We start from the raw sequence: 27669 nt of genomic DNA, 5'->3' as shown, positions 1-27669 counted from the left end.
TCTTCCTAGGTCCAGAAGGATCACCCAAGAAGATTTTATCTAACATGCACAACACAGGTGACCTAATAGCCTTAGTATTTCATGATTATAATTCAATGGCCAATGATTGAGCCTTGCATTTAGTCACACGTTAAGAATATGAATGTGTATTTCAAACCCCCAATGTTCACAGATTTCAAATAAAAATCAGTGATTACATGCTTAAAAAAAACCAGAGATTACTCCATCATAAACTAGAGATTACACCATCATTTTATACATTAACACCATTAATAAAACCAAACTACAATTCCTCCAAATTTTCATCCATTTCATTGTAGTATTGAGCCCACTCTCAAGTGCAACAATCTTCTGTTTTTGATGATCAATTCTCTGATTTTGTTCATCTATTATTTCATTTTGTTCAAGTGCTTTTTTCCTTTCTTCAAGCAATTGTTGGCCTTGTTCATCACTTACTCGTGTTAGAACCTCCAATCTCTTTGTTTGCTTCATGATAAACAAATCCTTTTCATCTGCAACTTCTTCATAATGCCAATCAAAATAGTTGCATCCTAACTGCGTATAAACATAAACACTATTGTAGATAAATAAACAAAGACTTTATAGGAAAATAAAAGAATAATCGGTTTATGCTAAAGTGTGAACATCCTTAGAATCGTTTTCCAAAATTGACATTTGTCATGACCCTTCGAACCACAGTGAAATCCCCATACCAACACTTTGGTGTCCAACTGGTTCTAAGCTCTAAGATTCATGTGAAACATCATTTCAGCTATGATCTCCATCATTGTTCAAAGATCTCGGAAGGCATGATGAAAATGAAGCTCGCATGTTGGACATTTTTTATTAGCGTTGTAGAAACCATAAACTTTTTGTGGAAACCCTAATTTGGTTAAATAGGGGAAACAATTCAATTGGGAAGAAGGTTTAATAATAGCTGACATATCATATGATATGTCAGCAAAAATTAACGTCGCTTGTGTCATTTGGAAGGAAATGACCGACTTGCACTAACTTATTTAAGTTAGGGGACTGATAATGATACTTTTTTTTTTGTTAATAGAACAAAATGAACCCCAAAATAAATTTAAAAGCAAATCAACATAGGGAGAGTGTATATAAATTTAGAGTACTATTACTTACATTTTCATCACCACTAAAAACAATGCCATTCACATCTGTCTCATGGCAGTGATTTGTCTTTCCGTTGATTGGTTCATCGTATACAAGATAAACTGTTGTCTTCTTCACAATGAATTCATTTGTAAAACCAACAACCACCTTAATTATGTTTCCAGGTTCTATATTTGATATTACCCTCTGCCACTCCTCTTCACCAGAGGAGGCTAATAATCCATCTCTCTTGTAGACCTGAATGGTGTTCTTTGTGCAATTTATTACCAACACAACTTTAAAACCTTCTGTTGTTGTATTGTGTGCGGAAGAAGAATATACAATGCACATGATTGTCTTCAAATTACGACCATCTACTTGAGGTACTTTGAAAGTTACAGAAGAACCGTTGCTATTGAAGGTTAGCCAATTGGGAGAGTTGTCACCAGGGAGTAAACCAGATCCAATGGGAGGAATTTTCTGTACAATCCACATATGTGAAGAAAAATATTATTTAACCATTATGTAATCTATAAACAAGGTCAAGATAAACTTTACAAAATATATAAAAATTCCCCTAAAAAAAATATTTAAAACTTAATAGCACAATAACATTAACCACTGCATGGTTAAATAGCACAACAATATGACCCAGCTAATTGACTCTTGAGTCAAACTTTTATATTGCACAACAGAATAATATTTTGTAGAATGCAAAACTAAACAATCCAACCATCCATTTTGAAAGTGCTTATAAGGTGTTTCAAGTTTACAATATTCCATTCAAATCAAAAACTATATAATACTTTATCAGACTACTTGATTTTTATATAAACAAACAAACATAGAGAGGGTTGTGTTTGGACGTGTAAGGGAAGGAGAAAGAGAGAACCTGCAAAATATTTTCTGTAAGAATGTTGGTGACATCACAGCTCATTCCCATTTGAATCAAAAGGGATGTCAAGGAACTTTTTGAGCTTGAAATACAAACTTGACTGTGACAATTTGATGTCGAAGTCCCGATATTTGAGAATCCCTCACAGATACTTGCCACAGTTTGATTTAATTGAGCTTCTGAATCGCATTTCAACCAAATACGTTGAAGATTTTGAAAGTCTTCAAAAATGGACGATAGACAATAGAAAGTATTATTTTGTTCATCTGTGAAATCAAGACATGAAGTTCCAGCAAATGTTTGAACTAGAGATAGAATATTATTTGTTGGAGACAACCAAGACTGAATAATAGAAGGAAACACTCTACGTGCAAATCCTTCATAGCCACAGAGAGAAATATATGCAATGCTTTTTGATCTTACTACTGCAAAGGGCACTTTTGTGATAGCAGTGTTATCCGCAACCAAGGTGGTTAAAGATTTCATTTGTTCTATATCCTCTTCCAACTTTTCAACTTTTGTGCATCCAGACAGAATGAGAGTTTTAACCGAGTCTAACTTATAAATGCTTCTTGGAAGTTCACGAAGACCTGTACAATCTTTCAAGTTTATCAACAGAATTTTTTTGAGATGCCCTATATTAGAAGAAACCGAAGACAGACTTGGACAATCCTTAAGTATTAACTTTTCAAGATTTGGCAACTTTGAAAAGTCTGGGGTATGTCTCAAGTTGTGAGAATGACTAAGATTAAGAATTTTTAACTTCACCAGCAACTGCAGGAAAAGAAAATTCGAAGACATATATTAGAGAAGAAATATACTAAAAAATATATACATATATTGAATGGATGCCATATATATATAGAATGCATTTACATCAATTAGAGATAAAGAATATTTTCTTGAAGAATTAATTGTATGTGTGTGTGCCCAGGAGAAGTTAGGATTGGTTTCTTCTCTTAGAAGTCATTGTAGGATTGACTTAAGCTATTCCACTTTATCTTAAATAAATTTGGAATGATGTGGATTACTCGGTAATTTAATAGTTTTCATCTAGTTTCTGTCTGCCTTATGGATTATGTAGGTGATATTGTCATAATAGCAAGTTAGGATATTCAAATTCAGCAATATAAAACACCTACTTCACCATTTTGAAACAAAATAGTTGGGTCAATTAAGATAGTTTCTTATAATTGAGATTCTTAGCTAAAGTCTGATATCGCTATCTCTCAAAGGATGTGTGCCTCTATACAATAATGTAAGTGTACCACTTTGTACTCATCAAGAAAATGGAATGCTGAACTATTATCAGCAGATGATTTCATGGGATTCAAATGTTACGATTCTTAAACAGCGAGATTTTTTCTCATATTCAAGTATATATCAGAGACTAATACGGACAATGAATTATCTGACTGTAACCTGGCCAAATATATTTGTTGCTGTTACTGTGAAGAGTTACCACTGAAATGATATAGAGTGTAACCAAACCTAATGCTCTTATGTTTACTACATCTAGTAAAGGCTTTGCCTTGGACTTAGATTACTTCAAAAACAAGTTTTTCCTATTCTTAAGTAACTTTGCTTTTTCCCCCTTTCTTTTGGATACATTGTTTTATATGTATATATAACTTTGCTATTCTTAAGTAACACAAAATAGGCACTACGAGACACAAAATTCGAGCTCATTGTTTCCAAATGGAAGATTAGTACTGACATTAAGTTAATTAAATAGATCACAAAAACAAAACAAATTGAATTTATACCTGAGACTTCCTCCACACTCGTTCCAGATTGGAATATTTTAAGTCGACAGCAACTAGACTTTGTTGATGAAAGTCTGCAGGTATGAATTTTAAAGGGAAACCATGCCAACTAAGCCACCTAATATCTCTTGAAAAATATTTGTAATCCCCATCAAGTTGTACACCAGAAAGTTGAAGCAATCTAAGCTTGTCCATCTTCTCAAATGCTTTGGTTTCCAAATAAGTTGTTGAGTCCATTCTTGACGTCTTTATAGTCAGTCCCTTAACATCTAAAGTACTCTGAAAAAATAAATGAAATGTAAAATAATAAACAACTTAGGTAAGTGGTGGTTAAAAATCTTTTAGTATTTGAAGTTCATGTCCTGTTACAAGGAAAGAAGTAGCATAAAATGATTCACAATGAATCAAGTTTTATTAATGAGAAAAATAAGCAAACAAATGAATGGTAACAACTAATAAATAACAGATTTACCAATATTCACTTTTCATCCATCTATATTAGAGATCAGATAATTTTGTTAGAGATATAATATAATACCATTCATATAATTCTTGCATGATAGATTAAGGTGTCTGATACGGTGCACATAATCAAAACACAACACGAGCAATGTAAAAAATAAAATCATACATGAAAGTCTTACAGTAATATGTTTTGACAACTCATGCACATCCTCGTAACGCAATAATCTACTAGGCTCCTTGCCCACCTCTTTAGATTTCTTGTGGACGATCTCTCTTCCCATGTCACGTAGTAAATCATGCATTCCAATATTGTTTTTCCTATCAACAGTTACAAGGCTTTGCTGTACGAGGACACTTATTCCAATTTCCGGAAAATGACCACAGTCTTTTAATATCTTAGTTACGTCTTCCCGGTCCATACCAATAAAGAAAAAAGCAATATCAAGGAATATATCTTTCACATCATCATCACTTAAACCATCAAAACTTATTTTAAGCTTCTCTAACACTTCATTATTGGGAATCAGTTTGAGTTTGTCCAGTACACTCTTCCACTCTGCTTCCCTTCTCCTGGTAAACAAAAAAGAACCAATGACTTGAAGAGCTAGTGGAAGTCCTCCAGAGTACTTAACAACATCCCTCGAAAGGTCGGTAAAACCTTCGCTAGGAATTGGTTCCTTGAATGCATGCCAATTAAAAAGCTCCAAAGATTCACTGTCATCCATTTCATTCATTCTGTATACATAGTCAACTTCAAGCTTATTAAGTAAATCGCCGTCTCTTGTTGTGATGATTATTCTACTTCCTTCACCAAACCATTTTCGATTTCCACACAAAGCATTCAGTTGATCCAATTTAGTCACATCATCAATAACAAGAAATATCCTTTTTTTACAAAGTCTTTCCTCTAATATTTTTTTTCCTGATTCAACTGTGTTAATGTTTATCTGTGTAGTTTTGTAAATGTCAGAAAGAAGTTGTTGCTGTAAAGAGACTTTGTCATTATCTAGTTTCCAAACTTCTCTGACATTGAATAGGAAGCTCTTTGCCTCAAAATCATGACGAATTTTATTATAAACGGCTTTAGCAATGGTTGTTTTTCCCATCCCTCCCATGCCCCATATCCCTAGTAGTAGAGGATCTTTTGATTTTTGACTGTTCAGTAGTTGAATAACATCTTGTACACGTGACTCTACTCCCACTGGATGGTCGGCAACAAACAAATCTGTCTTGTCTAGCAAATGAGTAACGAGTTCAACTATTTTCTTGATATCCTCGCTTTCATTCCTATAGAATATGAGCCCAAGAGTAAGTGCACAAACAAACAATTATATAAACATTGCACTTTTTCTTTTTGAAATATATCATGATAAAAGTAAATGAAACACTTTTCTGAGAGCATGAAACAAATTTTTAACAGTTATGGTTATCCTCTCGGATTCAAGTTACGTGACAAAATCTCTTCCATCAACAACTTAGATGCTGAGGTTTCTGATCATCTTTCTGATTCTTCCATATCTAATAAGAACAATTCTACCACCAACGCTTCAGGAGTTACTATTACTCCTGATATGTATCAAAAACTCCTGGCTTTGCTCTATCAAGATGAAGAAAACGCTTCACATCTCAAAGGTACTGGACAAGTAAATCACATCAGTGCCTCAATCAGTCATAATCTCAATCACACAGCCAAGGTAATTCATTCCTCTCTATTGATTGGATCTTAGACACTAGAGGAACTGATCATGTAATTCATTCTTTAAACCTTTTTTCATTCTTTCCATAACTATTAAACTCCCGCATGGCACATGCATTATTGTTTGTTATACTGGCACAATTATGCTTTCTACAACTTTTGTTCTTCATGACGTCCTTTACATACCACATTTTCATTTTAATTTGGTTTCAGCCTTTTAAACCTACTAATTCTTTACATTAAAAAATAATCTTTGATCACAACTCCTGTGTTATTCATGAGCATCAAATTTCCCTGAAGACCATTGGACATGCTAAAGTCAAACATAGCTTGTATACCTTGGATCAAGTTCCCGCTGACATATTAGCTTTTAGGGGAATCATTCTTGATTCTTTTTGTAATCATAGATTAGGACACCCTTCTAATAATGTTTTGCAGCAAGGCAGACAATGGAAAAGCAAGAAGATGCATCTTCTCGGGATTCAAGCAAGGAACTGAGGGATATATTCTTATGTTTATGAGGATTCTTTTCCATATATTGAAGTTGCCAACCCCATCACAAATACTAACAACACGCCTCCAGATAACACCTTATCCGTTTTTTATCTTTTTGATCCACCAGATCCACCTACAAACACTTATCATAATTCCCAACCTACTGATACACCCATTCGTTCTGCATCTTCAGACTACACTACACCTCATCACAGTTCTATACCCTTACCTTTTATCAGAAAATCTACCAGTCCTCATCATCCTCCTATTCGTTTAAATGTATATGTTTGCAACAATATACTCAAATCCAAAACCACACCTTATCCAATTCAATCTGCCCTCTCTTATCATCAAATTTCTTATCCTATCCACTGATAACTATTTTTAACCTAGCACTTATGCACAAGCTTCTAAATATGATCATTGGCTAGGCCATAGACACCGAACTACAAGCTCTTCAATTAAACAGCATTTGATTGCTTACTTAAGTCAATCTATGTCTGCTCTCCTGCGTCTCATTCTCAAGCTGGACACCGAGTTCTTCGTTACATAAAAAATGCACCAGGACAAGGTTTATTCCTTCCTACTAAATGTATCAGAGGTAGTAGTATATATCATATAATGGAGTTGATTAAAAATATACTTTTACGATACAATTTCAAAATATTATTTTATTTATGATAATTTAATCTTGCTGTATAATTAGACTAAAAAAAATAAAAATGAATTAGGAACATCTATTGGTAAAAATATTATACACAGAAGCAATAATTAAAAGGGCAGAAAGCCAAAGCACCATGATCTAACAATAGTCAAAAATATAAATTAATTAATTAGTTATTAAATTACCTGGAATTTATGATGACAATCCCTGCTCTGCCACCAACTTCATGGAGTGCTGTTTTCCAATTCCTCTTTGTGTTTTCATCCACTGATATTGTTGATATAAGATATTCAAAAGCTTCTCCAAACATTCCTGTTTGATGACGTACTTCTGAGGGATCTACCTCATAGAACACTGGTACAACCACCATACCCTTGGTTCTGCCGATATCCACAATTCTTTCCAACTCCAGCATACACCATTTTGAATTTGCGAAATTTCTAGACAAAACAACAATAGAAATTCTAGACTGTCCGATTGCTTGCAAGAGTGAGACTGAGATCCGATCTCCTCGTTCAATCCCATCGTCGTCTTTGAAAACATAAATCCCAGCATTTCGAAGAGAGGAATTGAGATGTGAAATGAATTTCACATGACTGTCTTCCCCTCTGAAACTCAAGAACACATCGTACATCTTTATCTGAAATAAAAACCAAATTACCAGAGCTTAAAATATATATGATAACTATAAACTTTTTATGCGATTGACATCAACTATGAGTAGAGACCTGAACTTTGATACTTATTCTTGTCATAAATTATGAAACCAAATGTTAAAAACTAACTCATTAATGTTCACTCAACTTACTTCCTTTGGCATATTTAATTTATAAACAAAACATGTACATTAATGATAAATCGAGTAGAGCGCATATCATAGTGGGCATACCTCACTGACCTCGGCCTTGGCCTCAACCTCAGCCTCAGCCTCAGCCATACCCATCATTGACTGTTGCCTTATGATTTCTCTTCCCATTTCTCGTATCAAAGAATGCATTCCGATCCTGTTCTTGCTATCTATAGTTACAAGGCTTTTCTCTTCAAGGACTGTTATTCCATTTTTCGGGAAATGCCTAAAGTAATTTAATATCTGAATTGCATCATCTTTGTCCATCCCAATAAATGAAGTAGCTACATCAAGGAATGTTTTTTTCTCATTACCATCTAAAGATGATTTTGAGTTTCTCATTATCACATCTGTAGCGGTGTGAATGTTTTTTTCTCATTACCATGATGGGGAATGATTTTGAGTTTCTCTAGTACAAACTTCCACACCGCTACAGATTTATCAAACAAAAAAGATCCTATAACTTCAAGAGCTAGCGGCAATCCCCCAGAGTACTCAACAATATCTATACAAAGGTCAGCGTAACTTTCTATAGGACTCGGAATTTTAAATGCATGCCAGCTAAAAAGCTCCTGAGATTCAGTAGTGCCCATATATTTCATTCTATAAATATGATCAACTTGAAGGCTATGAAGTATATGTTTATGGCTTGTTGTGATAATTATTATACTTCCACGACCAAACCATTCACGACTACCACACAAAGCATTCAACTGTTCCAATTTACTCACATTGTCAAGTACAAGAAATATCTTCTTATTGCAAAGTCTTTCCCGTAATATCATTTTTCCTGATTCAACTGTATCTATTTGTATCTTTGTTGTTTTGTAGACGTCTGAAATAAGTTGCCGCTGCAAAGAAACTAGCCCACCGTCACTCCGCTTCCAAAATTCATTGACATTTAGGAGGAAGCTCTTGCCCTCAAAACTGAAACCCATTTGATTATAAGTGGCTTTTGCAATTGTTGTTTTACCTACCCCATTCATGCCCCATATCCCTACAATCATGGTTTTTTCAGGTTGTTCGGTGTTCAATAGTTGAATCACATCCTTCACCCGAGCGTCTACTCCCACTGGATGTTCAGCAATGAGTAACAACTGTTTGCCTTCTATTAAACGAGTCAAACCTTGCACTATGTTATTGATATCTTTAATTTCGCTCCTATAAAATATAAAATCAAGATAAGCAGAACTGTAAATTTTGTAGTATTACATCTCTTGTATATTATAGAGAGTAAAAGAGTATGATAGGATCCAAAATGATAATAAAATAATAACTCAGGTAGTTTATTTAAGGAGTCTTTTAGGTACATTATATTGGTTAGTTACTAAGTAGTTTTTCGAGAGGAAGTTACTAAATAGTTATCGTGTGATTTTTGTAGTTATCTTATTATGTGTATGCACTAGTATATATAAGGATTGTATTGCCTCACAATAAAAATCATTGAAAATATAATTAATTTCCCCTTCTTTTATCTCTAGTGTCTTCCTATAATTTCTAGAGTCTGACTCTACTCGAATTAGATCGTATCATTTGGTGCTTTGTCGTTCTCATTCCCGCCAATTCAAGGTTGAACATGAGGACTTCAATTTTTTTTGGTACTAACGAAGATATATATTGGCGGATCCTCTGCGCAGGAAAATATTTCAGAGGGAGAGGCAAATCAAAGGCAGAGAGGATGATGATGGCTGCGATGGCCAAGAGAGCTCATGCTCTCAAATGGTATATATGGTGGTCTCATCCTCACCTAGAATCGAGTTGGGATACATTTACCAGGAAACTTTTACGGCGGATCAAACCAGAATGGCGACAAATTTTGCCGATATTTGACAAGGAAATAGAAGAAGTTGGTGAATTGTTGAAGTCTGCCAAAGAGATTTTCACCCCTGACAACTTTGTTATTGATTCTCTCTCTGCCATTGTTGGCGACCAAAAAGTTCTGGAACCTCCGCCCATTCTGATGCAGAAGCAGGCTCACTCGCCTTCTTGCGAGTCATATCAACACCGTGTCAAAAATACAGATTATATATCCTTAACACCACCCATGTTCTAGCCTCATTTCAATGGCAAAGTGTGAGAGTTAACTTAAAATCAGGATTCTGCAGCAATCGTGGCACGATGGAGAAGCAACGTGGCACGATGGAGGTTTCAGGTTTTAGGCGAAGCACTGGTTTTTTCGTGGCACGATGGGGTCGCATCGTGGCACGATGGTGTGCTGGCAGCGAAAAACAGAAACATATTTTTGGGTGCAGATTTGTTCCAAATTTTAAGCGAAACTTTTACTATAAATATAGACCTTGTATCAGACTATTTTGAGAGAGATAGAGGGGGCTGAAACAAGGGTTTAGAAATCAAACTAGGGTTTGTATAGAGTTTGTCTCTTGGCAACAAACTAGGGTTTGAAGGTTGATTCACCTTGGGAAACACTATTAGGATTGAGTCTCTTGGTTACGGGAAGAGGCTGGGATTTGGGTAGAATTAGGCGGGAGACTGATTCTTGTAACTCAATACCTCTTTGTAACGTTACTCATTATATAGTGGAACGGAGGGCTGCTCTCTCCCCCAGACTAGGTCAATTTGGACCGAACTGGGTAAACAGATTCTTTGTGTTCTCTCTTCCTTTTCTCTCGCTGTTGTTTTCTACTTTTGGCTTGTGTTAATTGTTCCATACACTTTGATTTTGGTTGCTTAATTATCCCTTGCTCCACACATCAAGTTGTTATTGGTGTGAGTTTTTCATTGAATTCGCAACAATTGGCGCCCACCGTGGGGCAAAGGTCAAAGGATAATCAAGTATCATGGGTTCAAAGTGGGATATTGAGAAGTTTACCGGCGATAACGATTTTGGGTTATGGAAGGTAAAGATGGAAGCGGTGTTAATACAGCAGAAGTGTGAGAAAGCTTTGAAGGGTGAAGGTTCGTTACCGGTCACCATGTCACAAGCGGAGAAGACCGAGATGGTGGACAAGGCCAGGAGTGCCGTTGTCTTGTGCCCTAGGAATAAAGTTTCTTGAGAAGCAACAAAGGATACAACCGCGGCATCGATGTGGTCAAAGTTCGAAGACTTGTATATGACAAAGTCTTTGACTCGTCGGCAATTCCTAAAGCAACAACTTTACTTATTCAGGATGGTAAAGTTAAAGGCCGTCATGGAGCTACTTGTGGAGTTCAACAAAATCATTGGTGATTTGGAGAACATTAAGGTGCGTCTTGGGGATGCGGGTGCTCTGATGGTGTGGTGTTGTTTGGAGGATGAAGAAGGTGATGTTGGTCACCTTGGAATTGATGCCTAGTGGAGCGGTGATCGTCTGAAGAGACGTTAAACACTCAACATCAGCCTGGAGAGGCGGTGGTAAGAATACTCATGATCAGTCTAGAGAGGCAGTGGTAAAAATACTCATGATCTACCTGTTGAGGTGGAGGTTCAAGGTTGAAGACATAGTGGGATGTACTCATTTGCTAGTTGAGAGGTTGGAAGCTCAGCTTTAGGTGGAGTTGAACACACCGGGAGTAGTACGACTATGGAGGACCTTGGGTGCTATGCTCTAGTGGTGAGCAAGGGATTTCTTCATGAAGACGGAAGGCATTCCGGAGGTTGAAGAATGTATAGCACGGCTTGTGGAATTACCCTAAAAGTCCAAGGGTGATTGGATGCAAGGTGATCTTCAAGGAAGCGGGAGATGTCTCGTATTGAAGAGGTATGGTGTAGTCTTGTAGAACTACCTAAAATTCCTAGTGTAGTTTGGATACAAGGATCTTCGAGAAGGCGGAAGACATTCCGATGGCTGAAGAGGTTAAGGTGTGTACTTGTGGAACTACCTAAAATTCCTTGAGTAGTTTGGACACAAGGATCTTCAAAGGGGCGGAAGGCATTCCTATGGTTGAAGAGGTTAAGGTGTAAACTTGTGGAGCTACTTGGTGTAGTGGGAAGCAAAGGAAAGAGCAGCATGGTGGTTGATGGTTGGCATCATCACTGATTTGAAGTCAAGGTGGAGAATTGTGAGAGTTAACTTAAAATCAGGATTCTGCAGCAATCGTGGCACGATGGAGAAGCAACGTGGCACGATGGAGGTTTCAGGTTTTAGGCGAAGCACTGGTTTTTTCGTGGCACGATGGGGTCGCATCGTGCCACGATGGTGTGCTGGCAGCGAAAAACAGAAACATATTTTTGGGTGCAGATTTGTTCCAAATTTTAAGCGAAACTTTTACTATAAATATAGACCTTGTATCAGACTATTTTGAGAGAGATAGAGGGGGCTGAAACAAGGGTTTAGAAATCAAACTAGGGTTTGTATAGCGTTTGTCTCTTGGCAACAAACTAGGGTTTGAAGGTTGATTCACCTTGGGAAACACTATTAGGATTGAGTCTCTTGGTTACGGGAAGAGGCTGGGATTTGGGTAGAATTAGGCGGGAGACTGATTCTTGTAACTCAATACCTCTTTGTAACGTTACTCATTATATAGTGGAACGGAGGGCTGCTCTCTCCCCCAGACTAGGTCAATTTGGACCGAACTGGGTAAACAGATTCTTTGTGTTCTCTCTTCCTTTTCTCTCGCTGTTGTTTTCTACTTTTGGCTTGTGTTAATTGTTCCATACACTTTGATTTTGGTTGCTTAATTATCCCTTGCTCCACACATCAAGTTGTTATTGGTGTGAGTTTTTCATTGAATTCGCAACAATTGGCGCCCACCGTGGGGCAAAGGTCAAAGGATAATCAAGTATCATGGGTTCAAAGTGGGATATTGAGAAGTTTACCGGCGATAACGATTTTGGGTTATGGAAGGTAAAGATGGAAGCGGTGTTAATACAGCAGAAGTGTGAGAAAGCTTTGAAGGGTGAAGGTTCGTTACCGGTCACCATGTCACAAGCGGAGAAGACCGAGATGGTGGACAAGGCCAGGAGTGCCGTTGTCTTGTGCCCTAGGAATAAAGTTTCTTGAGAAGCAACAAAGGATACAACCGCGGCATCGATGTGGTCAAAGTTCGAAGACTTGTATATGACAAAGTCTTTGACTCGTCGGCAATTCCTAAAGCAACAACTTTACTTATTCAGGATGGTAAAGTTAAAGGCCGTCATGGAGCTACTTGTGGAGTTCAACAAAATCATTGGTGATTTGGAGAACATTAAGGTGCGTCTTGGGGATGCGGGTGCTCTGATGGTGTGGTGTTGTTTGGAGGATGAAGAAGGTGATGTTGGTCACCTTGGAATTGATGCCTAGTGGAGCGGTGATCGTCTGAAGAGACGTTAAACACTCAACATCAGCCTGGAGAGGCGGTGGTAAGAATACTCATGATCAGTCTAGAGAGGCAGTGGTAAAAATACTCATGATCTACCTGTTGAGGTGGAGGTTCAAGGTTGAAGACATAGTGGGATGTACTCATTTGCTAGTTGAGAGGTTGGAAGCTCAGCTTTAGGTGGAGTTGAACACACCGGGAGTAGTACGACTATGGAGGACCTTGGGTGCTATGCTCTAGTGGTGAGCAAGGGATTTCTTCATGAAGACGGAAGGCATTCCGGAGGTTGAAGAATGTATAGCACGGCTTGTGGAATTACCCTAAAAGTCCAAGGGTGATTGGATGCAAGGTGATCTTCAAGGAAGCGGGAGATGTCTCGTATTGAAGAGGTATGGTGTAGTCTTGTAGAACTACCTAAAATTCCTAGTGTAGTTTGGATACAAGGATCTTCGAGAAGGCGGAAGACATTCCGATGGCTGAAGAGGTTAAGGTGTGTACTTGTGGAACTACCTAAAATTCCTTGAGTAGTTTGGACACAAGGATCTTCAAAGGGGCGGAAGGCATTCCTATGGTTGAAGAGGTTAAGGTGTAAACTTGTGGAGCTACTTGGTGTAGGGGGAAACAAGGGAAAGAGCAGCATGGTGGTTGATGGTTGGCATCATCACTGATTTGAAGTCAAGGTGGAGAATTGTGAGAGTTAACTTAAAATCAGGATTCTGCAGCAATCGTGGCACGATGGAGAAGCAACGTGGCACGATGGAGGTTTCAGGTTTTAGGCGAAGCACTGGTTTTTTCGTGGCACGATGGGGTCGCATCGTGGCACGATGGTGTGCTGGCAGCGAAAAACAGAAACATATTTTTGGGTGCAGATTTGTTCCAAATTTTAAGCGAAACTTTTACTATAAATATAGACCTTGTATCAGACTATTTTGAGAGAGATAGAGGGGGCTGAAACAAGGGTTTAGAAATCAAACTAGGGTTTGTATAGAGTTTTTCTCTTGGCAACAAACTAGGGTTTGAAGGTTGATTCACCTTGGGAAACACTATTAGGATTGAGTCTCTTGGTTACGGGAAGAGGCTGGGATTTGGGTAGAATTAGGCGGGAGACTGATTCTTGTAACTCAATACCTCTTTGTAACGTTACTCAATATATAGTGGAACGGAGGGCTGCTCTCTCCCCCAGACTAGGTCAATTTGGACCGAACTGGGTAAACAGATTCTTTGTGTTCTCTCTTCCTTTTCTCTCGCTGTTGTTTTCTACTTTTGGCTTGTGTTAATTGTTCCATACACTTTGATTTTGGTTGCTTAATTATCCCTTGCTCCACACATCAAGTTGTTATTGGTGTGAGTTTTTCATCGAATTCGCAACAATTGGCGCCCACCGTGGGGCAAAGGTCAAAGGATAATCAAGTATCATGGGTTCAAAGTGGGATATTGAGAAGTTTACCGGCGATAACAATTTTGGGTTATGGAAGGTAAAGATGGAAGCGGAGTTAATACAGCAGAAGTGTGAGAAAGCTTTGAAGGGTGAAGGTTCGTTACCGGTCACCATGTCACAAGCGGAGAAGACCGAGATGGTGGACAAGGCCAGGAGTGCCATTGTCTTGTGCCTCAAGAATAAAGTTTCTTGAGAAGCAACAAAGGATACAACCGCGGCATCGATGTGGTCAAAGTTCGAAGACTTGTATATGACAAAGTCTTTGACTCGTCGGCAATTCCTAAAGCAACAACTTTACTTATTCAGGATGGTAAAGTTAAAGGCCGTCATGGAGCTACTTGTGGAGTTCAACAAAATCATTGGTGATTTGGAGAACATTAAGGTGCGTCTTGGGGATGCGGGTGCTCTGATGGTGTGGTGTTGTTTGGAGGTTGAAGAAGGTGATGTTGGTCACCTTGGGATTAATGCGTAGTGGAGCGGTGATCGTCTGGAGAGACGTTAAACACTCAACATCAGCCTGGAGAGGCGGTGGTAAGAATAATCATGATTAGTCTAGAGAGGCAGTGGTAAAAATACTCATGATCTACCTGTTGAGGTGGAGGTTCAAGGTTGAAGACATAGTGGGATGTACTCATTTGCTAGTTGAGAGGTTGGAAGCTCAGCTTTAGGTGGAGTTGAACACACCGGGAGTAGTACGACTATGGAGGACCATGGGTGCTATGCTCTAGTGGTGAGCAAGGGATTTCTTCATGAAGACGGAAGGCATTCCGGAGGTTGAAGAATGTATAGCACGGCTTGTGGAATTACCCTAAAAGTCCAAGGGTGATTGGATGCAAGGTGATCTTCAAGGAAGCGGGAGATGTCTCGTATTGAAGAGGTATGGTGTAGTCTTGTAGAACTACCTAAAATTCCTAGTGTAGTTTGGATACAAGGATCTTCGAGAAGGCGGAAGACATTCCGATGGCTGAAGAGGTTAAGGTGTGTACTTGTGGAACTACCTAAAATTCCTTGAGTAGTTTGGACACAAGAATCTTCAAAGGGGCGGAAGGCATTCCTATGGTTGAAGAGGTTAAGGTGTAAACTTGTGGAGCTACTTGGTGTAGTGGGAAGCAAGGGAAAGAGCAGCATGGTGGTTGATGGTTGGCATCATCACTGATTTGAAGTCAAGGTGGAGAATTGTGAGAGTTAACTTAAAATCAGGATTCTGCAGCAATCGTGGCACGATGGAGAAGCAACGTGGCACGATGGAGGTTTCAGGTTTTAGGCGAAGCACTGGTTTTTTCGTGGCACGATGGGGTCGCATCGTGGCACGATGGTGTGCTGGCAGCGAAAAACAGAAACATATTTTTGGGTGCAGATTTGTTCCAAATTTTAAGCGAAACTTTTACTATAAATATAGACCTTGTATCAGACTATTTTGAGAGAGATAGAGGGGGCTGAAACAAGGGTTTAGAAATCAAACTAGGGTTTGTATAGAGTTTGTCTCTTGGCAACAAACTAGGGTTTGAAGGTTGATTCACCTTGGGAAACACTATTAGGATTGAGTCTCTTGGTTACGGGAAGAGGCTGGGATTTGGGTAGAATTAGGCGGGAGACTGATTCTTGTAACTCAATACCTCTTTGTAACGTTACTCAATATATAGTGGAACGAAGGGCTGCTCTCTCCCCCAGACTAGGTCAATTTGGACCAAACTGGGTAAACAGATTCTTTGTGTTCTCTCTTCCTTTTCTCTCGCTGTTGTTTTCTACTTTTGGCTTGTGTTAATTGTTCCATACACTTTGATTTTGGTTGCTTAATTATCCCTTGCTCCACACATCAAGTTGTTATTGGTGTGAGTTTTTCATCGAATTCGCAACAATTGGCGCCCACCGTGGGGCAAAGGTCAAAGGATAATCAAGTATCATGGGTTCAAAGTGGGATATTGAGAAGTTTACCGGCGATAACAATTTTGGGTTATGGAAGGTAAAGATGGAAGCGGTGTTAATACAGCAGAAGTGTGAGAAAGCTTTGAAGGGTGAAGGTTCGTTACCGGTCACCATGTCACAAGCGGAGAAGACCGAGATGGTGGACAAGGCCAGGAGTGCCATTGTCTTGTGCCTCAGGAATAAAGTTTCTTGAGAAGCAACAAAGGATACAACCTCGGCATCGATGTGGTCAAAGTTCGAAGACTTGTATATGACAAAGTCTTTGACTCGTCGGCAATTCCTTAAGCAACAACTTTACTTATTCAGGATGGTAAAGTTAAAGGCCGTCATGGAGCTACTTGTGGAGTTCAACAAAATCATTGGTGATTTGGAGAACATTAAGGTGCGTCTTGGGGATGCGGGTGCTCTGATGGTGTGGTGTTGTTTGGAGGATGAAGAAGGTGATGTTGGTCACCTTGGGATTAATGCGTAGTGGAGCGGTGATCGTCTGGAGAGACGTTAAACACTCAACATCAGCCTGGAGAGGCGGTGGTAAGAATAATCATGATTAGTCTAGAGAGGCAGTGGTAAAAATACTCATGATCTACCTGTTGAGGTGGAGGTTCAAGGTTGAAGACATAGTGGGATGTACTCATTTGCTAGTTGAGAGGTTGGAAGCTCAGCTTTAGGTGGAGTTGAACACACCGGGAGTAGTACGACTATGGAGGACCTTGGGTGCTATGCTCTAGTGGTGAGCAAGGGATTTCTTCATGAAGACGGAAGGCATTCCGGAGGTTGAAGAATGTATAGCACGGCTTGTGGAATTACCCTAAAAGTCCAAGGGTGATTGGATGCAAGGTGATCTTCAAGGAAGCGGGAGATGTCTCGTATTGAAGAGGTATGGTGTAGTCTTGTAGAACTACCTAAAATTCCTAGTGTAGTTTGGATACAAGGATCTTCGAGAAGGCGGAAGACATTCCGATGGCTGAAGAGGTTAAGGTGTGTACTTGTGGAACTACCTAAAATTCCTTGAGTAGTTTGGACACAAGAATCTTCAAAGGGGCGGAAGGCATTCCTATGGTTGAAGAGGTTAAGGTGTAAACTTGTGGAGCTACTTGGTGTAGTGGGAAGCAAGGGAAAGAGCAGCATGGTGGTTGATGGTTGGCATCATCACTGATTTGAAGTCAAGGTGGAGAATTGTGAGAGTTAACTTAAAATCAGGATTCTGCAGCAATCGTGGCACGATGGAGAAGCAACGTGGCACGATGGAGGTTTCAGGTTTTAGGCGAAGCACTGGTTTTTTCGTGGCACGATGGGGTCGCATCGTGGCACGATGGTGTGCTGGCAGCGAAAAACAGAAACATATTTTTGGGTGCAGATTTGTTCCAAATTTTAAGCGAAACTTTTACTATAAATATAGACCTTGTATCAGACTATTTTGAGAGAGATAGAGGGGGCTGAAACAAGGGTTTAGAAATCAAACTAGGGTTTGTATAGAGTTTGTCTCTTGGCAACAAACTAGGGTTTGAAGGTTGATTCACCTTGGGAAACACTATTAGGATTGAGTCTCTTGGTTACGGGAAGAGGCTGGGATTTGGGTAGAATTAGGCGGGAGACTGATTCTTGTAACTCAATACCTCTTTGTAACGTTACTCAATATATAGTGGAACGAAGGGCTGCTCTCTCCCCCAGACTAGGTCAATTTGGACCAAACTGGGTAAACAGATTCTTTGTGTTCTCTCTTCCTTTTCTCTCGCTGTTGTTTTCTACTTTTGGCTTGTGTTAATTGTTCCATACACTTTGATTTTGGTTGCTTAATTATCCCTTGCTCCACACATCAAGTTGTTATTGGTGTGAGTTTTTCATCGAATTCGCAACAATTGGCGCCCACCGTGGGGCAAAGGTCAAAGGATAATCAAGTATCATGGGTTCAAAGTGGGATATTGAGAAGTTTACCGGCGATAACAATTTTGGGTTATGGAAGGTAAAGATGGAAGCGGTGTTAATACAGCAGAAGTGTGAGAAAGCTTTGAAGGGTGAAGGTTCGTTACCGGTCACCATGTCACAAGCGGAGAAGACCGAGATGGTGGACAAGGCCAGGAGTGCCATTGTCTTGTGCCTCAGGAATAAAGTTTCTTGAGAAGCAACAAAGGATACAACCGCGGCATCGATGTGGTCAAAGTTCGAAGACTTGTATATGACAAAGTCTTTGACTCGTCGGCAATTCCTAAAGCAACAACTTTACTTATTCAGGATGGTAAAGTTAAAGGCCGTCATGGAGCTACTTGTGGAGTTCAACAAAATCATTGGTGATTTGGAGAACATTAAGGTGCGTCTTGGGGATGCGGGTGCTCTGATGGTGTGGTGTTGTTTGGAGGATGAAGAAGGTGATGTTGGTCACCTTGGGATTAATGCGTAGTGGAGCGGTGATCGTCTGGAGAGACGTTAAACACTCAACATCAGCCTGGAGAGGCGGTGGTAAGAATAATCATGATTAGTCTAGAGAGGCAGTGGTAAAAATACTCATGATCTACCTGTTGAGGTGGAGGTTCAAGGTTGAAGACATAGTGGGATGTACTCATTTGCTAGTTGAGAGGTTGGAAGCTCAGCTTTAGGTGGAGTTGAACACACCGGGAGTAGTACGACTATGGAGGACCTTGGGTGCTATGCTCTAGTGGTGAGCAAGGGATTTCTTCATGAAGACGGAAGGCATTCCGGAGGTTGAAGAATGTATAGCACGGCTTGTGGAATTACCCTAAAAGTCCAAGGGTGATTGGATGCAAGGTGATCTTCAAGGAAGCGGGAGATGTCTCGTATTGAAGAGGTATGGTGTAGTCTTGTAGAACTACCTAAAATTCCTAGTGTAGTTTGGATACAAGGATCTTCGAGAAGGCGGAAGACATTCCGATGGCTGAAGAGGTTAAGGTGTGTACTTGTGGAACTACCTAAAATTCCTTGAGTAGTTTGGACATAAGAATCTTCAAAGGGGCGGAAGGCATTCCTATGGTTGAAGAGGTTAAGGTGTAAACTTGTGGAGCTACTTGGTGTAGTGGGAAGCAAGGGAAAGAGCAGCATGGTGGTTGATGGTTGGCATCATCACTGATTTGAAGTCAAGGTGGAGAATTGTGAGAGTTAACTTAAAATCAGGATTCTGCAGCAATCGTGGCACGATGGAGAAGCAACGTGGCACGATGGAGGTTTCAGGTTTTAGGCGAAGCACTGGTTTTTTCGTGGCACGATGGGGTCGCATCGTGGCACGATGGTGTGCTGGCAGCGAAAAACAGAAACATATTTTTGGGTGCAGATTTGTTCCAAATTTTAAGCGAAACTTTTACTATAAATATAGACCTTGTATCAGACTATTTTGAGAGAGATAGAGGGGGCTGAAATAAGGGTTTAGAAATCAAACTAGGGTTTGTATAGAGTTTGTCTCTTGGCAACAAACTAGGGTTTGAAGGTTGATTCACCTTGGGAAACACTATTAGGATTGAGTCTCTTGGTTACGGGAAGAGGCTGGGATTTGGGTAGAATTAGGCGGGAGACTGATTCTTGTAACTCAATACCTCTTTGTAACGTTACTCAATATATAGTGGAACGAAGGGCTGCTCTCTCCCCCAGACTAGGTCAATTTGGACCAAACTGGGTAAACAGATTCTTTGTGTTCTCTCTTCCTTTTCTCTCGCTGTTGTTTTCTACTTTTGGCTTGTGTTAATTGTTCCATACACTTTGATTTTGGTTGCTTAATTATCCCTTGCTCCACACATCAAGTTGTTTTTGGTGTGAGTTTTTCATCGAATTCGCAACAATTGGCGCCCACCGTGGGGCAAAGGTCAAAGGATAATCAAGTATCATGGGTTCAAAGTGGGATATTGAGAAGTTTACCGGCGATAACAATTTTGGGTTATGGAAGGTAAAGATGGAAGCGGTGTTAATACAGCAGAAGTGTGAGAAAGCTTTGAAGGGTGAAGGTTCGTTACCGGTCACCATGTCACAAGCGGAGAAGACCGAGATGGTGGACAAGGCCAGGAGTGCCATTGTCTTGTGCCTCAGGAATAAAGTTTCTTGAGAAGCAACAAAGGATACAACCGCGGCATCGATGTGGTCAAAGTTCGAAGACTTGTATATGACAAAGTCTTTGACTCGTCGGCAATTCCTAAAGCAACAACTTTACTTATTCAGGATGGTAAAGTTAAAGGCCGTCATGGAGCTACTTGTGGAGTTCAACAAAATCATTGGTGATTTGGAGAACATTAAGGTGCGTCTTGGGGATGCGGGTGCTCTGATGGTGTGGTGTTGTTTGGAGGATGAAGAAGGTGATGTTGGTCACCTTGGGATTAATGCGTAGTGGAGCGGTGATCGTCTGGAGAGACGTTAAACACTCAACATCAGCCTGGAGAGGCGGTGGTAAGAATAATCATGATTAGTCTAGAGAGGCAGTGGTAAAAATACTCATGATCTACCTGTTGAGGTGGAGGTTCAAGGTTGAAGACATAGTGGGATGTACTCATTTGCTAGTTGAGAGGTTGGAAGCTCAGCTTTAGGTGGAGTTGAACACACCGGGAGTAGTACGACTATGGAGGACCTTGGGTGCTATGCTCTAGTGGTGAGCAAGGGATTTCTTCATGAAGACGGAAGGCATTCCGGAGGTTGAAGAATGTATAGCACGGCTTGTGGAATTACCCTAAAAGTCCAAGGGTGATTGGATGCAAGGTGATCTTCAAGGAAGCGGGAGATGTCTCGTATTGAAGAGGTATGGTGTAGTCTTGTAGAACTACCTAAAATTCCTAGTGTAGTTTGGATACAAGGATCTTCGAGAAGGCGGAAGACATTCCGATGGCTGAAGAGGTTAAGGTGTGTACTTGTGGAACTACCTAAAATTCCTTGAGTAGTTTGGACACAAGAATCTTCAAAGGGGCGGAAGGCATTCCTTTGGTTGAAGAGGTTAAGGTGTAAACTTGTGGAGCTACTTGGTGTAGTGGGAAGCAAGGGAAAGAGAAGCATGGTGGTTGATGGTTGGCATCATCACTGATTTGAAGTCAAGGTGGAGAATTGTGAGAGTTAACTTAAAATCAGGATTCTGCAGCAATCGTGGCACGATGGAGAAGCAACGTGGCACGATGGAGGTTTCAGGTTTTAGGCGAAGCACTGGTTTTTTCGTGGCACGATGGGGTCGCATCGTGGCACGATGGTGTGCTGGCAGCGAAAAACAGAAACATATTTTTGGGTGCAGATTTGTTCCAAATTTTAAGCGAAACTTTTACTATAAATATAGACCTTGTATCAGACTATTTTGAGAGAGATAGAGGGGGCTGAAACAAGGGTTTAGAAATCAAACTAGGGTTTGTATAGAGTTTGTCTCTTGGCAACAAACTAGGGTTTGAAGGTTGATTCACCTTGGGAAACACTATTAGGATTGAGTCTCTTGGTTACGGGAAGAGGCTGGGATTTGGGTAGAATTAGGCGGGAGACTGATTCTTGTAACTCAATACCTCTTTGTAACGTTACTCAATATATAGTGGAACGGAGGGCTGCTCTCTCCCCCAGACTAGGTCAATTTGGACCGAACTGGGTAAACAGATTCTTTGTGTTCTCTCTTCCTTTTCTCTCGCTGTTGTTTTCTACTTTTGGCTTGTGTTAATTGTTCCATACACTTTGATTTTGGTTGCTTAATTATCCCTTGCTCCACACATCAAGTTGTTATTGGTGTGAGTTTTTCATCGAATTCGCAACAATTGGCGCCCACCGTGGGGCAAAGGTCAAAGGATAATCAAGTATCATGGGTTCAAAGTGGGATATTGAGAAGTTTACCGGCGATAACAATTTTGGGTTATGGAAGGTAAAGATGGAAGCGGTGTTAATACAGCAGAAGTGTGTGAAAGCTTTGAAGGGTGAAGGTTCGTTACCGGTCACCATGTCACAAGCGGAGAAGACCGAGATGGTGGACAAGGCCAGGAGTGCCATTGTCTTGTGCCTCAGGAATAAAGTTTCTTGAGAAGCAACAAAGGATACAACCGCGGCATCGATGTGGTCAAAGTTCGAAGACTTGTATATGACAAAGTCTTTGACTCGTCGGCAATTCCTAAAGCAACAACTTTACTTATTCAGGATGGTAAAGTTAAAGGTCGTCATGGAGCTACTTGTGGAGTTCAACAAAATCATTGGTGATTTGGAGAACATTAAGGTGCGTCTTGGGGATGCGGGTGCTCTGATGGTGTGGTGTTGTTTGGAGGATGAAGAAGGTGATGTTGGTCACCTTGGGATTAATGCGTAGTGGAGCGGTGATCGTCTGGAGAGACGTTAAACACTCAACATCAGCCTGGAGAGGCGGTGGTAAGAATAATCATGATTAGTCTAGAGAGGCAGTGGTAAAAATACTCATGATCTACCTGTTGAGGTGGAGGTTCAAGGTTGAAGACATAGTGGGATGTACTCATTTGCTAGTTGAGAGGTTGGAAGCTCAGCTTTAGGTGGAGTTGAACACACCGGGAGTAGTACGACTATGGAGGACCTTGGGTGCTATGCTCTAGTGGTGAGCAAGGGATTTCTTCATGAAGACGGAAGGCATTCCGGAGGTTGAAGAATGTATAGCACGGCTTGTGGAATTACCCTAAAAGTCCAAGGGTGATTGGATGCAAGGTGATCTTCAAGGAAGCGGGAGATGTCTCGTATTGAAGAGGTATGGTGTAGTCTTGTAGAACTACCTAAAATTCCTAGTGTAGTTTGGATACAAGGATCTTCGAGAAGGCGGAAGACATTCCGATGGCTGAAGAGGTTAAGGTGTGTACTTGTGGAACTACCTAAAATTCCTTGAGTAGTTTGGACACAAGAATCTTCAAAGGGGCGGAAGGCATTCCTTTGGTTGAAGAGGTTAAGGTGTAAACTTGTGGAGCTACTTGGTGTAGTGGGAAGCAAGGGAAAGAGAAGCATGGTGGTTGATGGTTGGCATCATCACTGATTTGAAGTCAAGGTGGAGAATTGTGAGAGTTAACTTAAAATCAGGATTCTGCAGCAATCGTGGCACGATGGAGAAGCAACGTGGCACGATGGAGGTTTCAGGTTTTAGGCGAAGCACTGGTTTTTTCGTGGCACGATGGGGTCGCATCGTGGCACGATGGTGTGCTGGCAGCGAAAAACAGAAACATATTTTTGGGTGCAGATTTGTTCCAAATTTTAAGCGAAACTTTTACTATAAATATAGACCTTGTATCAGACTATTTTGAGAGAGATAGAGGGGGCTGAAACAAGGGTTTAGAAATCAAACTAGGGTTTGTATAGAGTTTGTCTCTTGGCAACAAACTAGGGTTTGAAGGTTGATTCACCTTGGGAAACACTATTAGGATTGAGTCTCTTGGTTACGGGAAGAGGCTGGGATTTGGGTAGAATTAGGCGGGAGACTGATTCTTGTAACTCAATACCTCTTTGTAACGTTACTCAATATATAGTGGAACGGAGGGCTGCTCTCTCCCCCAGACTAGGTCAATTTGGACCGAACTGGGTAAACAGATTCTTTGTGTTCTCTCTTCCTTTTCTCTCGCTGTTGTTTTCTACTTTTGGCTTGTGTTAATTGTTCCATACACTTTGATTTTGGTTGCTTAATTATCCCTTGCTCCACACATCAAGTTGTTATTGGTGTGAGTTTTTCATCGAATTCGCAACAATTGGCGCCCACCGTGGGGCAAAGGTCAAAGGATAATCAAGTATCATGGGTTCAAAGTGGGATATTGAGAAGTTTACCGGCGATAACAATTTTGGGTTATGGAAGGTAAAGATGGAAGCGGTGTTAATACAGCAGAAGTGTGTGAAAGCTTTGAAGGGTGAAGGTTCGTTACCGGTCACCATGTCACAAGCGGAGAAGACCGAGATGGTGGACAAGGCCAGGAGTGCCATTGTCTTGTGCCTCAGGAATAAAGTTTCTTGAGAAGCAACAAAGGATACAACCGCGGCATCGATGTGGTCAAAGTTCGAAGACTTGTATATGACAAAGTCTTTGACTCGTCGGCAATTCCTAAAGCAACAACTTTACTTATTCAGGATGGTAAAGTTAAAGGTCGTCATGGAGCTACTTGTGGAGTTCAACAAAATCATTGGTGATTTGGAGAACATTAAGGTGCGTCTTGGGGATGCGGGTGCTCTGATGGTGTGGTGTTGTTTGGAGGATGAAGAAGGTGATGTTGGTCACCTTGGGATTAATGCGTAGTGGAGCGGTGATCGTCTGGAGAGACGTTAAACACTCAACATCAGCCTGGAGAGGCGGTGGTAAGAATAATCATGATTAGTCTAGAGAGGCAGTGGTAAAAATACTCATGATCTACCTGTTGAGGTGGAGGTTCAAGGTTGAAGACATAGTGGGATGTACTCATTTGCTAGTTGAGAGGTTGGAAGCTCAGCTTTAGGTGGAGTTGAACACACCGGGAGTAGTACGACTATGGAGGACCTTGGGTGCTATGCTCTAGTGGTGAGCAAGGGATTTCTTCATGAAGACGGAAGGCATTCCGGAGGTTGAAGAATGTATAGCACGGCTTGTGGAATTACCCTAAAAGTCCAAGGGTGATTGGATGCAAGGTGATCTTCAAGGAAGCGGGAGATGTCTCGTATTGAAGAGGTATGGTGTAGTCTTGTAGAACTACCTAAAATTCCTAGTGTAGTTTGGATACAAGGATCTTCGAGAAGGCGGAAGACATTCCGATGGCTGAAGAGGTTAAGGTGTGTACTTGTGGAACTACCTAAAATTCCTTGAGTAGTTTGGACACAAGAATCTTCAAAGGGGCGGAAGGCATTCCTATGGTTGAAGAGGTTAAGGTGTAAACTTGTGGAGCTACTTGGTGTAGTGGGAAGCAAAGGAAAGAGCAGCATGGTGGTTGATGGTTGGCATCATCACTGATTTGAAGTCAAGGTGGAGAATTGTGAGAGTTAACTTAAAATCAGGATTCTGCAGCAATCGTGGCACGATGGAGAAGCAACGTGGCACGATGGAGGTTTCAGGTTTTAGGCGAAGCACTGGTTTTTTCGTGGCACGATGGGGTCGCATCGTGCCACGATGGTGTGCTGGCAGCGAAAAACAGAAACATATTTTTGGGTGCAGATTTGTTCCAAATTTTAAGCGAAACTTTTACTATAAATATAGACCTTGTATCAGACTATTTTGAGAGAGATAGAGGGGGCTGAAACAAGGGTTTAGAAATCAAACTAGGGTTTGTATAGCGTTTGTCTCTTGGCAACAAACTAGGGTTTGAAGGTTGATTCACCTTGGGAAACACTATTAGGATTGAGTCTCTTGGTTACGGGAAGAGGCTGGGATTTGGGTAGAATTAGGCGGGAGACTGATTCTTGTAACTCAATACCTCTTTGTAACGTTACTCATTATATAGTGGAACGGAGGGCTGCTCTCTCCCCCAGACTAGGTCAATTTGGACCGAACTGGGTAAACAGATTCTTTGTGTTCTCTCTTCCTTTTCTCTCACTGTTGTTTTCTACTTTTGGCTTGTGTTAATTGTTCCATACACTTTGATTTTGGTTGCTTAATTATCCCTTGCTCCACACATCAAGTTGTTATTGGTGTGAGTTTTTCATCGAATTCGCAACACAAAGGTTTTCACAATGATGTCGATTTTGTGATTCCACCACTAAAACCACCCGACAAATTCTTTAAAAAACAATAGACGGTCTCACAGCGTGTTCATTAGATTGTGATATGTTTCTCTTGGAGATTAGTCTTCACTCCTCAATCACCTCTAATTCACATTTGGGTGTGGGAGGGCTTCAAATATTTGTAACTTGTACCCAATTTGATCAACAATAGAGGCACTGTTGATCTCAAATGGATGGTTAACGATAGGATACATAATGACAACAAAATGACTAAGGTAGTTTATTTTAGAAGGGGTCTTTTAGATACATTATATTAGTTGGTTACTGAGTAGTTAATGTGTAATCTTATTGCGTGTATGTAGGATTGTACTGCATCATGATCAAAATCAATGAAAATATAATCAATTTTTTCTTCTTTTTATCTCTAGTTTCTTCCTCTAAAGTTTAGAGAACCCTACTGGAATTGGCTCATATTAGAGACTTAAACAATACTCTTGTTGATCATCCTATATACGAGAAGAATTTAATGTGTTGTCACATCAATTAATAAATATCAAAACACACGAGCTGATAGATCATACTAATTATGCTCATAAGAGAAAGTTTGGTTAACAAAATTTGATGTAAGATCAACAACAACAACAACAACAATCAAGCCTTATCCCACTAAGTAGGGTCGGCTACATGGATCAAATAACGCCATAATGTTCTATCATAAACCATATTTAAATCCGACTCATTGACCTCTAAATCCTTTCTAATATGGTTTCTCTAATAGTTTTCAAAACACACGAGCTGATAGATTATACTAATTATGCTCATAAGAGAAAATTTGGTTAACAAAATTTGATGTAAGATCAACAACAACCAAGCCTTATCCCACTAAGTGGGGTCGGCTACATAGATCAAATAACGTCATAGTGTTCTATCATAAACCATATTTAGATCCGACTCATTGACCTCTAAATCCTTTCTAATGGTTTCTCTAATAGTTTTCCTAGGTCTTCCTCTACCTCTTTTAACCTGACTCTCCTCCATTTGATCTACTCTTCCTACAAGAGCATCTACGGGTCTTCTCTCTACACGAAATTAAAATTGACTATATTTTCTCTTATATTTAGAACCGGAGAAGTAATAATTCATTACCTGGAACTTCTGATGCAAAATCCTGACATGCTGGCAACTTCAAAGAACGCAGCTCTATAACGCATTGACTTGTCTTTCAAGTAAGCAAACACTCCTTTATGTTGGCGTAAATGGAAGAGAAGTACATCATAGAACACAGGAACAACCACAAGCCCTATGGTTCTACCAGACTCCAGCATCTTCTCCATTTCTTCAAGAAACCATGTTGAAGCATCAAAATTACTTGAGAAAATTATGACGGAGATTCTAGATTCTTGGATTGCTTGCAGTGCTATGGAATTTGTGTGATCTCCAGCTGTAAGATTGTTATTGTTGATGTAAACAAGAAATCCAGCATGTGTTAAAGATGAATAGAGATCTGATGCAAAAGATTTTCCGATGTCTTTGTCATGGTATGTTAAAAACACATCTAGCAT

The 27669-nt window shown here is 40.2% G+C and overlaps 1 protein-coding gene and 1 pseudogene across 1 annotated transcript; both read right to left on the bottom strand.

Moving 5' to 3' along the window:
• LOC146907120 (uncharacterized) overlaps positions 1-27669 on the bottom strand; it is a 46647-nt pseudogene that overhangs the window by 15153 nt on the left and 3825 nt on the right.
• LOC146907121 (disease resistance protein RPP2A-like) lies at positions 131-27669 on the bottom strand. Its single transcript, XM_085724881.1, has 9 exons — positions 27254-27669; positions 8324-9102; positions 7984-8291; positions 7280-7734; positions 4419-5526; positions 3775-4053; positions 2006-2782; positions 1144-1593; positions 131-555 (listed from the first exon to the last, which is right to left on the bottom strand). The coding sequence occupies exons 1-9, from the start codon at positions 27667-27669 to the stop codon at positions 241-243; spliced, it is 4887 nt and encodes a 1628-aa protein (XP_085581007.1). The 3' UTR covers positions 131-240.

The sequence above is a fragment of the Medicago sativa genome, chromosome 7 (assembly GCF_051527215.1).
Source record: "Medicago sativa cultivar Bolivia chromosome 7, Bolivia_mono, whole genome shotgun sequence".
NCBI lineage: Eukaryota > Viridiplantae > Streptophyta > Magnoliopsida > Fabales > Fabaceae > Medicago > Medicago sativa.
This window is presented reverse-complemented; position numbering and strand designations above follow the sequence as displayed.